The 14,986-nt window shown below is 41.3% G+C and overlaps 1 protein-coding gene across 1 annotated transcript; it reads right to left on the bottom strand.

The window, feature by feature from the left end:
* Nucleotides 1-580: 580 nt before the first annotated feature.
* LSM11 (LSM11, U7 small nuclear RNA associated) lies at nt 581-13,176 on the bottom strand. Its single transcript, XM_081317376.1, has 4 exons — nt 12,703-13,176; nt 8,377-8,516; nt 7,871-7,954; nt 581-4,472 (listed from the first exon to the last, which is right to left on the bottom strand). Exons 1-4 carry the CDS (start codon nt 13,154-13,156, stop codon nt 4,083-4,085), a joined length of 1,068 nt encoding a protein of 355 aa, XP_081173502.1. The 5' UTR covers nt 13,157-13,176; the 3' UTR covers nt 581-4,082.
* Between the last annotated feature and the right edge of the window lie 1,810 nt (nt 13,177-14,986).

Here is a 14,986-nt window from a genome sequence, read left to right as displayed (position 1 = left end):
TTTCCTATCTTCATAAAAGGGAATACTTGCATAGTATGGCAGAGGTTAAATGTAGCTTCTGTGAAGACACAATGGAAGGAGGAGGAGTGGGGGGGGAGGAGGAGTGGGGGAAGGGAGAAGAACAGTAGAAGCAACTGTCATTTTATAACTGTCCTCCACAACTTATTTCATACCACTGATGTAAAAAATCCTGTAAACAGCTGAACAACTCAACACATTATCTAGTTCACAACGATAAACTTAACAAACAGTATGTGGTCACAGAGAAGCATTTTTAAACACTGTCCAAATGGAACTTCTGTTTTTGCCAACAGACAATGTGAGTTTTAAGATTGTCTCCATAGATTTTTCTTCAACTGAAATGCGCAGAATAGGACGAGGCCCAGTTTGACTAACACATCTGAAGGTAGGTTTCTTTTGTATTTTAGTTTTGCTTACTTTTTCTTTTTTAGTCGAACTGAGGATACACGATTGTTGCACTTTCCAATAAAGCAATCAAAATATTAATCCTTTTTCTCACAGCTAAGTAATCCACCCGTGGTATTTGCATGGCCTCTAGTCTCAAACTATCTTTTTCAAGTTTTGTTTTTTTTGCATACAGTATCTCTACTGGCTATTAAACTATGCCTTGGTAGCTTTTAAATATTTCTTTAAACTGTGTTTTGGTAGTACATGTTCCATTCTGGCAAAGACATTTCTGCAGAAATGAATTAAGACATCCTGAGTTAAGCTGCTATGGATCGAGGGCATAAAGGAAGACAGGCTGTTTCCAAATACATTTATACTTAGCATATGAGAAATAACACCTTGGAAATTAAGCTTAGCACCAAGACGTTTTGAAGTAAAACTGCCAACAAGCTATTTAAGATTTATATGATTTAAAAATAAAGATGACTTAGAAATATTGGTGATATATAGTGTTTATGCAGAAACAAAGGTCAAGGAATGAGATGAATCCTGGATTACTTCTACTTCAGTAATGGCACTTTAGAAACTACATGAAGAAAAAGCTGCAAAGGAAAGTCAGAGAGATATTCTGAACTTTTGAAATTAAGTTCCAATATAAGGGAACATGACTCTGTCAAGAAACTTCTGCCCTTAAATATCTGACAGAATACTGTAGAAGACAAACATAAACGATAAATAGTGATACATATAGAACCAACGTACACACAGTATTCTATTTTACAAATACGGATGTACCCAGAAAGTTTAGCTTTCATTACACAGAAACAAAAAACTAGGTACGATATTAAACTTAGGGTTGTTGTTGTTGTTTTTTAAAAAAAGCTATCACAATAAAAAGCTGAAAATGAAACAAGAGAATCAAAACACTGAAGTATATATTCAGCTATTGATGTGGAAAAAGAAAGAAAAAGGGAGAATGCATTGTACTTAATATACATGCAGTCTGTTCAAGCATGGAAATGGATCATTAATGGAAAATCACCCAACTAAATTTAAATAATCCATTCTACTACTAGCTTTTGACCCTATTACTGAGGCACATAAATCAGTCCAAACCTCCAGAATGAATATGGCAGTAACATTCAAAAACGAAGGAAAAAAATGGGATTTTAAAAAAGTAAGAGATATCCATGAATCAAGTGAGTTAAAGAACTCCTGAGCAATACTCAAAATTTTGTGGTCATCCAAGGGAAGTCAAAATTGGTATCAAACACTTTGAACCCAGCCATAAGACTCTTACAGTGCACGGGGAGTAGATGATGTAATGTTGCACATGATATCACTGCAGCTTCTCCTGGACACTTGTGAGCCTACTCTAACTAGGTGCAATCTAGATGCAATTCATAAGAAATATATCTGAAGGCACCAGAGAAGACTACCTTGGAAAGAAATATTACAAAGAGGCTGGAGAAAATCAGAAAGGGCCACGGATTGCTGCAAGAAACTGAAGCTATCTCACATCAAAACATGTACTGACATTCTTTTTTTAAAAAAAACAAACCCAACAACATAGAATAGCAAAGAAGATACTATGGAAGACCCACATTTTGCATATATCATTCCCATTTTTGTTAAAATAAATACAATTACACACAAATTTGCTTGCATCCTATACATATTGCTTCCTAGCTTCTTTCCTTGACTATTACCCTATTTACTATCGTGCACCGGATTACACCGATGACATAAAATTTGATGTTTGACTCATTCATCACTGGAGAAAATTAAATGTTATGTGCATTGTCACACTTTACCCTAATTTAAAATAAAACTTGAGAATGAGAGCCACTCAACTTTCTCCTCATGCATTTGCACTGAAGATTGCCTTTCATGATTATTTTTAACTTTTTTGAGGGCTCCGAAAGGGATGGGCTTGATGTGAGTCAGGAAAATGTCTTTCTCAGGCTTCCCTGTTTTGTGCAATTATTATTATGCAATTCAGGGTTCCAGCATCCCAAAAGAACATTGATTTTCCATTAGTTGTTGGTGGAGTGATGGCAAAACCTTTAGTCACCCTGGGAAAGTGTTTAGAAGAAGCAATGAGGCTTTCTTTTAATTGCCTGTTTTGCTTCCAACATAAGCATCACATGCAACAGCAAAGCTGCATGCCTTCCAATATGCTTCTGGTACCCCAAAATATCTGTTAAAAAAAAATCTGATGATAAGATTTCTCCCTCCCCCAAATGCTTGATTTTTATACCCTTTGGAGAATATTAGGCAAATTACAGTTGGTTTTGCCATTCAGACAAAAATATATCACAATTGACCTTTGCTTAATGCAACTCAGTCATTAGATTTTCCAGTTATTTTAGAAATGCAGAATGACTCACCAAATGTATTATATTAATTACACTTTTATAGATGCTTTGGAATTCAATTTTAATAAAATTGTAAAAGACCTCATGGCATTTCTCCTACTAAAGGGAATCTGCTCTAGCTACTGATACGTTCAACACATTCCCTATAAGCAGAGGTGCTATTTTATAGTGCCCTAAACATTTTCATGGCATTGTCCTTATACATGCATTATTACATTGGCACCATTCTGACAGATGCTGAAGGATACAGAGGTGCTGCGACTAGCACCATTTTTTGGGAAAAATCATCATGCATTCTTTTCAGCAGTTTTAAACATGCTTCTCAAGAACAAGCAGCATCTGAAAAAGATCACTGAGAGCCAAGAAAAAAATTGGAAAAATCCTAGTGGATATTGCAAGTAGATATTCTCTGTAGTTACTAAAAATTGCTGGGAAATCGGATTCCAAAAGCCACCAGATAGTACATAGCAACACCAAGCATACATTCAACATTTCCTTTTTAAGCTGCATATGTATATCTTCGTCTTTATTGTTAAGACACAAAAACGGATGGAAAAACAGCTACAATTTCTGGGTTGTTGAAAAATACACTGAAACAAGCTCAAACCTATCGTTTGCAGGCAGAAATGAGTAGGAAAACAAGTAGAGAAAATTGGTTGGAGGACCCAGTTTTTATAAATACCAAACAAAAGGTCAAACACTTTTTTCGGTCACGGAAAAAGAAAAAAAAAGATGAACTGGTGAGGAAAGTCTTTTTTTAAATTACAGTAGATGCAGTGCAAACTCTTTTTTTTCTTTCCATTCATCTTCTGATAATGGGACCCCTTAAGGGCCTGCAATGCAAAGCTGGACCAGTCCTTTGCCCCCAACTCCCCCCGGTGCATAGTGTATGGAGAAGGGGGAGATAGCTTGAAGCAAGCTAATTCCTACAGCTGCAGCAACTTTTCACAAACTTTCAGCATTCTGTCCCTTAACTCAATTCACATTTCTCATGGAAGTATCAGTGCTTTTCCAGACCCACTTAGCCAGCTGTAAATGCTGCAGATTTTAAATATTTACTGTACAATGAAAGTCACTCCGTATCCAAGCAGTACAATTTTGAAAGCCACACAGCCTGTGTATCTCCCAAAGTTTAGGGCATCAGCTGTAGATAAATTCCAGTCCACTCCAATAGACCATTGGCTCAAGTCTCTAGGTCTATAATCCTCTCCTTCTTTTGGCCAAAAGGAAAAAAAAGAATTAAAATACTGTTTCTTTTCACCACTGAGCTGCTGTGGCTGAAATCAGTCAATGAGATCACTGTGCCAGGTGAACAAGCAGGACATTTTCTCCTCGAATGAAAATCTGGTTTATGTGTCTTGTAAACACTTGCTGATAATCCACTTTGGGCCTCTGCCTTTTTTGGGAACGACCTCTTTTGCCACCCGGGCTCTTCTCCTCTACTTGGGAGATTCTGCTGGGCAAATCTGTGTCTCTCCCAGAGACTTTCGGCAAACTAGAGCTTCGTGTCCTCTCTCTGCTGGCATGCTTCTTTGCTCCATGTTTCTCCTCTGATCTTCCCCTACCCGACTCAGATTTCCTCCTCGATGTCCTTGGATCATATGGAAGGGCTGGCAAGTCCGCAGTCATCTTTACATCGGCTTCTTTTTTAACCAAGGACTCCTGCAACCTCAGTCTGTCAAAGAGCTACAGAGAAACATTGGAAATAAATTCACAAGTCATAAGAGACGACACAGAGTTATTTTATACTCTGACTGACCTGTTCAAAGCAAGGATAAACACAGGAAACTAATCTCTTTGAAGGAAAAGCCCTTACTCTTTTGTCCAATTAAAATGTGTTTGTAAGTTAAAGATTTAATATGTTTTCTTTTGCAAAAGAAAGGATCTATTTTTCCTTAGTCAACAAGTTCTTCAATAGCAATAGCAATAGCATTTAGACTTACGTACTGCTTCGTAATGTTTCACAGCCCTCTCTCCAAGTGGTTTACAGAGTCAGCATATTGACCCCAACAATCTGGGTTGTTTTACTGACCTCAGAAGGATGGAAGGCTGAGTCAACCTTGGGATCGAACTCCTGGCAGTGAGCTGAATTAGCCTGCAATACTGCATTCTAAAGGGACGTGGTGGCTCAGTGGGTTAGGACGCTGAGCTTGTCGATCAGAAGATCGGCAGTTTGGCGGGTCGAATCCCGGGTGCCGCGTAACAGAGTGAGCGCCTGTTACTTGTTCCAGCTTCTGCCAATCTAGCAGTTCGAAAGCACGTAAAAATGCAAGTAGAAAAATAGGGACCACTATGGTGGGAAGGTAACAGCATTCCGTGCGCCTTTGGCGTCTAGTCATGCTGGCCACATGACCATGGAGGCGTCCTCGGACAAGCGCTGGCTCTTCGGCTTTGAAACGGAGATGAGCACCGGCCCCTAGAGTCGGAAACGACTAGCACGCGTGTGCGGGGGAACCTTTACCTTTACTGCATTCTAACTACTGCGTCACCATGGCTCCTTGCTTTTTCTATAGACATGACTATGCATGATTCACACACTTCTCGTAAAGTACACATGCAGTAAAAAATCTGCCACAATTTTATTCCATGTTATTATGCCTTAGAGCTAAATCATTGCATTAAAATACTTCTGAGGTGGGATCATTTCAATTTTACATAGTAGCCAGTGAACTGCCAATATTAAATGTTAAATGATAGTAACGTAAATAAATTTACACTTGAAAAATCTAATGACAATTGAGAAAGGATGCAAGCTCACCTTTCACTTATTGCTGCACAGCAGTAAAAAGGCTATCACAGGACAAATACCCTGATAACAATCACTGCTACAACTCTTCTCAATCAGAACAACCATAAGATATTAAATGTTAAGCTGTGTTAACTGCTCCTGTGATTGAGCCTAGAATATTCCTCCTAAAGCAAGCAAAACATGCACCAATATGGTGAAAGCTGCATTTAGGATTTTTACAAGACATAATTTCCAAGAGAATAGATAAAAGACAGGAACTGACTTCTCCTTTGGATGGTTCATGTGTGAACTCCCTGTTTGTTTTTATTTAAAAGCTTTCTGTTTTGTACTTATATGTACATTCAATCTTCACTTCCAGCTTCCAACATCTATCAACTATTTCTGGTTAATAAATAGAGCTTGCCAAAGATGGTGTTAGTTAGCACTCAGGATAATGCCATTCACATGCTGAAATGATGCACGAGCAGATAAAAATCTGTATAGTTCTGCTGCACAAAGAATACTATTAGTATTAATAGTGGAACTACTTCTAGAGCAGGGGTGTCAAACTGCCAGCCTGTGAGCCAGATGCATCGTAGTGAAACCGCGCCCACCCTTGTTGGCAATGGCAAAAAAGTCACGATACATCGCAACACGTCATGTGATGTTGCGAGTTTGACACCCCTGCTCTAGAGCATGCTGCCTGAGGAATTCTGGGAGTTGAAGTCCACATATCTTCAAATTGTCAAGGTTGAGAAGCAGTGCTCTAGATTTACAGGGGTAGGCAACCTCGGCTCTTTTATGACTCATGGACTACCCCTGTTCCAGAAGATGATAAATCTAGTTTGCTCAACAAATCTCCTATTTACACTAAGATTTTTTTCTGTCCTTAGAGCTCTGTATTTCAGCATGTCCTGTATGTGTAGCAAGCAGGTTAGCAGCAGACTAATCCTTCCAAATTGCACACAAATTGCACACATACCAAATGCATTCTTCTGTGCATGTGCAATAGGACTAACTGTTACGAAGTCTTCAACAGACATTAATCGGTTAATAGAAAACCCATACCAAGGATTGTTTCAATATTTTTTTTAAAAAAAGAACCTTGCCAAAGAACAAATACACCCACACAAACACACAATTTCTTTTGTTTCCCTATCTGTATTTATGTACATAGAAAATATGCACTCTTCTGCACTGTAGATGTGTAGTTAAACCAGTACTACCACTGTTTAAGGTCTCCACAACATCTTAATTCTTCACCATAACTTGATGACAGCAAGTTCTTTTAAATTCCTATATTCATTCGCAACTGGTTTCCTGTCTCTCAAATAGCAGAGAAACTCTCATCCACTTCCTCCAGGGCAATAAAGTTCAGTGAAAAAGGAAGGAGAGCTGGTGCACTTGGCAAGTGAAAAATATGTCATAAAAAGCCTCAAAAGCCTTATCTAGGGCAGCTCCCACATCAGACCAATGAGAGGAATGAGAAACTCTCTCCTTTCCCCCCCCCACTCCATGGAACATCTGGAATGAAAGGACAGGTGGCAATTCTTACTTCTCCTAACATCTGGCAGCAGGCTATAGAAACAAGCTGCTATTTGCCTTCTGCAAAAAGCCCAAAACAAGATCAAAGACCCAGCCTTTCCTAACTTTAACCTCTTAGGGAAGGATGAGCTTAGGAGCAATCCTGGCTAATGATCTGGTAGTCAGCCAAGCCAAACTTTGTGGACTTTTGGTGATTAGGCCAATCTTCATCCTCAGTATGGATCAAATGTATTGATGAAGGAATATAAAGAAGAATGGAAGAGAAAAAAACTAGCACGTAAGGTCATCCTCATTGGGTCAAGCTTAAGCCTATCTAGTCCAGCATTGTGTTCTACAGTAACAGACCCAAGTGTCCGTGAGAAGCCCACAACCTCGTAAAGAAAGCCTCCGCTAGCCAGTTGTGTTCCCAAGTCCTGCTATATAGACATTCTGTAAATTCTGATTCCTCGAGTAGACCGAAGATTAGTTTCTACAGCATTAGGAGATGACTGTAACTCTGACGAATCTAGAAATTGGTTTGAAATCATTCTGAGTTTCTGGTGACTGGTACAAACATTTAGTAATAAACACAAGCAAAAATAAGGTGAGAGCCACCGAATCAAACCACTGGAGAGAAAGAAGCTAAACTCTGAACACACTTAAAACTCCCAAATGATTGTATTGGGCTACATCTCTGCCAATTATTAAAAGAAGAAATAACCTTCCTTCCTTCTTTGCTAGCAGTGTAATCCGACTTTTATAAGGTAAAGGAAGGGAGGAAGGAGCCATGTCTTTTTGAAACATACGTGATATTGTGGAGAGTGGAACTTACTCTGGTGAGGGTCAACTGTGGCTCCACGTAGAAAGCTTTACCCAGCACTGGTTTTCGGTACGTCTCGTCTACATCAGTCAGGGCCTGGGGCAAGGCAAATAGGCAGAAAGACTTAAAATATATAGGATCTCCTTAACATAAAATTTGGAGTCACAGTGGGGAAAGGTGACAGAAGTCAGAAGGATATCAACATAAAGCAATGATCTGATATTTGTTCTCATTGTCTGATTGAGATATTATGAAAGCAATAGGACGCCCACTTTGCTCACCCAGAATTTTTATTTCATTATGAGAATAAGCCCATTTACATTTAACAGTAATTCCATACACTTAAAAGAGGAAACACAAAGCCCAAATTCTTTTGACATTTTCTTGCATCGGAAATGCCACACCCCCAAAGTCCTGCTTGCTCTCCTACCTACCTACATTCACGTGGGTGGGTGGTCTGAAGCTGTCAAATAAATGCTAGGGAAAAAAAAACACAGAAGGGAAATGTCCATGATTACCATATTCCAGAACTTGTCAAATGCAACCAAGAATCCAGTGCAGACACCACGAAGCCCCTTGAAAGTCCGAATATGGACATTGACCTTGACACCATCACGGACACAACGGTGGAGTTCCCCAAGTGGACTGCCTTCATGAACTGGAAAGAAAAATAACCACCATCATTTGCTGTAGGACAAACAGTTTGCAGCTATTATTGCTATTATTATTTGAATTATACTTCTGCCCACAAGGCAAAAGTGAGAATACCTGCAGGGCAATTTTGCCTTGTATTATTCAGGACTGTACATCTGAAAATTCCCAAATGTTTCATCTACCTTCTTATTAAGCATTAACTGACACGGTTCCTTGATTTTACACCCCTCTAAAACAAAAAGAATAGCACATTTTTATTCTGTGAGAATCATTTAACCAAATACTGTATAATAGTTCTCCAAACATTAACGAGTGTTATTCGTAATGTCACGGAATTTTTCTCTGGCTTTAGGCACTGCAGACTTATAATTAATCATACAGAGTTTATGGGTATGTAAATAGATATGCAGTAGTGGTGAAATGGATGTTTAGCACAGTACGTATGCTTAATATCCCAATTCTAAAGGATTATTAAAAAGCTTATCACTATGCAGTAGTTAATATTTCTGGTTGATAATCATGTCAGTAACCAAACAACAATCAATGCAGTCTAAATTCTAATCTTGCAAATTAGTCTTCTATATCTCATAATTTATTATAAGTGACAAATAAATATAGCAGCCACCTCTTTGGATAAAAAGGATCATGTTAGCATTAAAAGGATACTTAATTATCTAATATGGAGTTTGGAGTCCTGGACTTACTCTTTTTTGTACAGATTCTGTAAGTGTATCTCTCTCCCTCACACAGATACTGGGAAGGAGGAAATGTCCAGGAATGGTTCTAACCATTGGCAACAGCTTTTTCTTTTGGAGAGGAATCATCATAAGATATAGTAAACTGCAGTTGCTCCAAGCCAGTCCAAAATTCTTCTTTTTCCCCAGCTTCCTATCATTTAAATATCCTTCCACTACCTAGATATATATATATATGAGGACCCAGATTGTTGGGGGCAATAAGCTGACTTTGTAATAATGCCGCTTGGGGGGGCCCTAATAAGCAGGCATATACATAGAATGAAGGCTATTGCTAAGCACATTGGTTTGTGCTTAAATTGTAAGCCGCCCTGAGTCTTCGGAGAAGGGCGGGATATAAATGGTATTAAAATAAATAAAAAATAAAATAAATATATCTTGTACTGTGGATTTAGGAGATTGTGACTATTTTCAACAAAGTGTAGGCTGACTGAGGAAGTCTATGAGTTGAAATCAACCCATCTGGAGGATGGTCAGGGCGTGCACAAGGTCATTTAGGCACACTTAACAATATGTAATTTTGCCACTTCACTGCAAATTTCCACACTGCACTATGCTACCTCCACTATGCTTTTGGAATCTGGAATCCCTTGGAAGATTCATTGAAATGAGCTCAATAAAGTTAAAAGCTTCTATACTTTATGAGCCAGATGACAAGTAGATGATAAATCCTTTTTTTTGTATTATCACCTCACATCAATTGGAAAGCACAACCCAAAGAATACATACATATTTTCAAATAACAGACATTAACATAGAGGTTTGCCTGTTATTCTATTATCATAACTTCTGCACTATATTTATAAGCCTGAAATAAAGCTTAAGAACTAAGATCATAACAACCTAACTATTGCTACAACTGCTGCAAAAGACAATGTCAAGTTCTAGGCTTTCAAAATGCTGCTTACAGCTTTTTCTCCAAGTCTAGTCATCTTAATTCAAACCTGAAAAAATAAGCTTTGGAAAGGGAAAAAAAAGCAAGTTCCTGCAAATGACAGAGTTATGTCAATTAGGAGGCTGCAAAACATTATGAATTATACTGGACAGAATAATTTTGAAACGAGAGGTTACAACCCTACAGAATGATCAGTACAACATAAGAACACTTCCCAGTAAGATTAGAATAACTATTTTGAACCTAAGATATTATTTCAAATCTGAAATGTTTAAAATCCAAAATCTCTTGCATGCTGTTAGTATTAGCTACTGATAGCCAGACCTCCTCAGCACAACCTTTGAACATTATTTTAGAATGCAGAATAAAATACATGCCTTACGTTCGAAATGTGTTTTTGAAAGTTATTTGATATGTGTGCGCAACATGTTGGAGAAAATACAGGCAGTTTGTATTTACTTCATGCTGGACCGGTAGTACAGCTTTTATCTTGAAGCTACTCTCAATCTCATCTAAACAGGAATACTTAACAGCATCTAGAGCACAGGTCTGCAACCCGCGGCTGAGCCGTCTCCTGCGGCTCCCAGTCCTCTGCTATGTGTAGTCCAAAAAAAAAGGAGGGACTAAAAAAGTTCAACCAATCAATTCAAATATGCAGGGTAGGTTTATATCTTGCCTTGGCTCCACTCTTCAAACCCTGTTCTGCGCATGCACGCATGTATGCGCATGCGCACACATTTTTTGCGGCTCCCAGTTTTTCCTTTTGTGAGGGAACCGGTTCCGAGTGGCTCTTTCACTGTTTCAGGTTCCTGACCCGATCTAGAGCATCTAAGCTAGTAGAAATTTCAGATTCTTTATATTCCACCAACTATAGTTCTATTACCAGAAATAGTTCCAAGCCATTCTACCTCAATTCCTTATGCTTAAGGATGTCAGCAATATCTTGGTGCTTTCCCAAAAAAATACCTTGGACAGTTCTCTCCCTCTTCCTATTGTTATTCCATCAGAAAAAAAATCATTGGCCAATTATGATCATCTCTTTAATCAATTTTCAAGCAGTCCAGTAAATGTGGCAATCTACTAAAGCTCTGTGGTCCCATGGTGAAAGTAATCTCAATTTTTCATTTAATAGATGTACATCTTCTCTTATTTATCCAAATAGCATTTACAGGGTCACACACACACTCAAGGCACTGCCCACATTCAATCCTGCTTTGCTACAGCACAGGATGAATCTATAAGGACCTTCTGACCTCTTGTACCTCAGAAGATGGAACAGTCTAGTCTCCAAAACATAGCTGGGCATCTTTCTTTCATTATGCTTCATTGACAAATGCAGAAAATCTGATCACCTTCAGTATTTTTGTTCTTTTTTATCCTGCTTTTACTATTTTTTATAAATGACTCAAGGCAACAAACATATCTAATGCTCCTTCCTTCTCTTATTTTCCTTACAACCCTATTGAGGTGGGTTGGGCTGAAAGAGAGTATTTGGCCCAAAGGCATCCAACTGACTTTCATGCCTAAGGCAGGACTAGAACTCACAATCTCCGGGTTTCTAGCCTGGTGCCTTAATCACTAAAGCAAACTCCCCAATGCCTTTCTTTCCTGAAAGATCAAAGCACCCAAGACCAGGACCTTCCCTCACTGCACCTCAAATTTTCAAACTCTTTAACCAGGTGTTTCCTTGGATCATATTTGCTGGCTAATTGTGACCCACATACAGTATTTCAATTCGGCCTAATTATGGTTTAATAATTGAACCCATATCGTCGATTCACACTAAATAAATAACCAGGCACTAGTTTATAATCGGCGTGGTGCGTGCGACACATCCACCTACTCTAGCTGCAAAATGGCTTGCCAGGGCTCCTTTTCATACTACCTACCTTCAAAATAGGCCATCCTCCCCCCCAGTTCTGCATTCTCCACTTTTTTCACTCTCTTTTAGCACCTACTCTTAACTTAAATCAATTGCAACTGGAAAAAAGAATTACGGGAACTGTTTTAAAAAAAATTGTTTTGGGGAAAACTATTAATTTTTAGAAACCCCCCCCCCTCTCTCTTTAGACAAGCTTGTTCTGCACCCACTGGAGTTTTACATTCGTGCCTATCTGTTGTGCCCAATGCCCAGACGCAGAGCCGTCCCGGATCAAAGCCCAACACGCAGCAGTATATTCTAGACCAGGGGTCGGCAACCTTGGCTCTTTTATGACTCGCGGACTTCAACTCCCAGAATTCCCGAGCCAGCATAGCTGGCTCGGGAATTCTGGGAGTTGAAGTCCGCGAGTCATAAAAGAGCCAAGGTTGCCGACCCCTGGTCTAGACTTCACAGCTCGTCCGTATGCACAAACTGCGCGCACTGCCAGATCTCACATGCGGCACCCAACCCCCCCCCTCCCGAACTGCTTGCCGACAACCAGACTCTGACACGAGCAGAGTGGCGTGCCCTTCGGGCAGATATTTGAGGCGGGAGGGTTGAGGAATCGTGGCATTTCGTCTGAAAGGAGAGGGTTTGCGCTAAACGCCGTTCAGCTTACGGGGCATCTTGGTGAGAACGTTGCGCGGCGCCTTCCTGCCCCGCGCCCTCGCTCTCTCCGCCGCTTCTGGCCCGGGCTCCTTGACCAGCATGAGGTTGCGGAGCCGCTGTAGGCGCTCGGGGTCGGCGGCGGCTGCTCGGCCGGCCCGGCTCCGAGCACGCGTCCCGGCGGAGCGGCTGCCGCGGCCAACGGCTGCTCGAGAGCGACCCGGGGCGCGGAGCAGGCCGCGCTGGAAGCTCTCGTACTCGGCCAGATTGTTGAAGCAGGGCGCGGCCGGGTAAGGCAACGGGGTCCGCTCCGAATACAGCGCCAACAGCGGGTCGAAATGCGGCGAGCTCACGTCCAGCCGGCCGGGACTCGGCGATCGCTCCGAGCTGCGACGCCCGCTAGAGTGGTGCCGGCTTCTCCGCCGCCTGGGCTCAGCCCCGGCCTTCTCCGCCTTCTCTTCCTCCATCTCTCTCCCGCTCTTGCCCTGGCCCCCGGCCCTGCTGGGAGGAGCAGGAAGAGCCGGCCGCAGCGCGCTCCTTCGCCGCTATGGGCCGCCCCAGCCCCGCGATTGCACGGCAGGTCCCTTCCCGCCTTTTCCCGGCGCCTCTTGATGCTCTCGGTAGGCCAGCGAGAACTGCGTCCGTTTGCTCGCCCGCCCGCCCGCCCGCGGAGGTGGTCCTCCGGAAGGCCGCCCTCGGCTTTGGCTCGGCCGGCTGCTTTTGAGGTTTGGGGGAGCGGGGGGGGGGGAAGTCGCCTGGAAAGAGGACTATTGTCCGCCTTCATTCATCTGAGGAACGGATGACGGAACTCTCGGTTCTCAAGACGTTACTGCGCTCTTCGCAGTCCCTTCCTGAGGCTGCGGACTGCTCGGCACTTGGCCGCGCGGGCTGGGAAGGGTTCAGATCCTGACTGGTTTGCGTTTGAGTTCCTCTTTTGGGAGCCCAGCCACTGAGTTTATTAACTAAATCATAGAGCCTTGGTGGAGCAGTGGGCTAATGCCTCCTTAAGTAACACCAGCTGCCTGCAATTAGTGCAGGTTCGCATCCCACCAGGCTCAAGGTTGACTCAGCCTTCCATCCTTCCGAGGTAGGTAAAATGAGGACCCAGATTGTTGGGGGCAATTAAGCTGACTTTGTAATAATGCCGCTTGGGGGTGTGTGAAAGCCCTAATAAGCAGGCATATACATAGAATGAAGGCTACTGCTAAGCTTGTAAGCCGCCCTGAGTCTTCGGAGAAGGGCGGGATATAAATGGAATTAAATAAAAATAAAATAGCAGAAACAAAGTAGGGCTACTGGAAACTATGCTAGAACAACATCTGCTGAGCACCGGGGCTTGAGCAGTCATGGCTGGGCTGCATTGCACCAAATGGCCACTAGATGGCAGTTTTCTAAGGTTCTTTGCTGCCATCTAATATTTTCCGGATCGTTTCCTGCCCAGGTAGGGTAGATAGATTTTTGTTTTTGGGGGGGAGGGGGGGGAGGGGAAAGGAGGAGGATGGCAGCAGTGTCAAGTATTTTGATAATGCTGTCAAACTCTTGCATGGGTAGTAGTAGTAGTAGTAGTAGTAGTAGTAGTAGTAGTTAGTAGAGCTGGACAAAGGTCTCTTTAAGTGCAGAAGTTAAAATAGTCTGGTTAAATATCAATTATTACATTTGTTTTTTTCCAATTTGCTTCTTGTTTCATGCAATTCTATGAAGAAATGGAAAATAATTGTATGTCAGTATGCCAATGATCTTTTATAAAGCTTTTGCATATATACATCTTGTATAAAGCTTTTGCAGAGCTATACATTTATTAAAGGTCATTTTTAACTCATTTAGGAAAGAAGGCCATCTGCTGACAGTGATAAGGACACCTTAAGGATTAGTTGAATTGTCCAGTAGGAACCAAAATGGTGGAGACGCTAGGCCAGATTTACTGAAAATAATATGATACGCTGATTCCTAGAATCTTCAGAGGTTGGGTCCAAAGTTGTGATTCAATCAGCTGTTAACAAGGAAATAAGTGATTGTGCAAGAGTGTGAGCATTAAATAAACTAAGAAGGATGATTTTTTGTGAATATTATTCAATTTGTATAGAGGTCCATCTCAATCAAATCCAGATTCTAGAACAGGCATGTCAAACTGCTGGCTCATGGGCCGGATACATCGCGCCAAAACCATGCCCACCCCATTGCTGCCAATGAGGAAAAAGTTGTGATACGTCACGTGACATCACAAGTTTGGCATGCCTGTTCTAGAAGAACCAACCAAAAAGTTCATACAGTAAAGGCTTTATCCTAGTCTGACCAAG

This window comes from Vipera berus (assembly GCF_964194415.1).
Source record: "Vipera berus genome assembly, chromosome: 2".
NCBI classification, from domain to species: Eukaryota; Metazoa; Chordata; class Lepidosauria; order Squamata; family Viperidae; genus Vipera; species Vipera berus.
The sequence above is the reverse complement of the archived record's forward strand: the minus strand, read 5'-3'. Positions and strand labels throughout refer to the sequence as shown.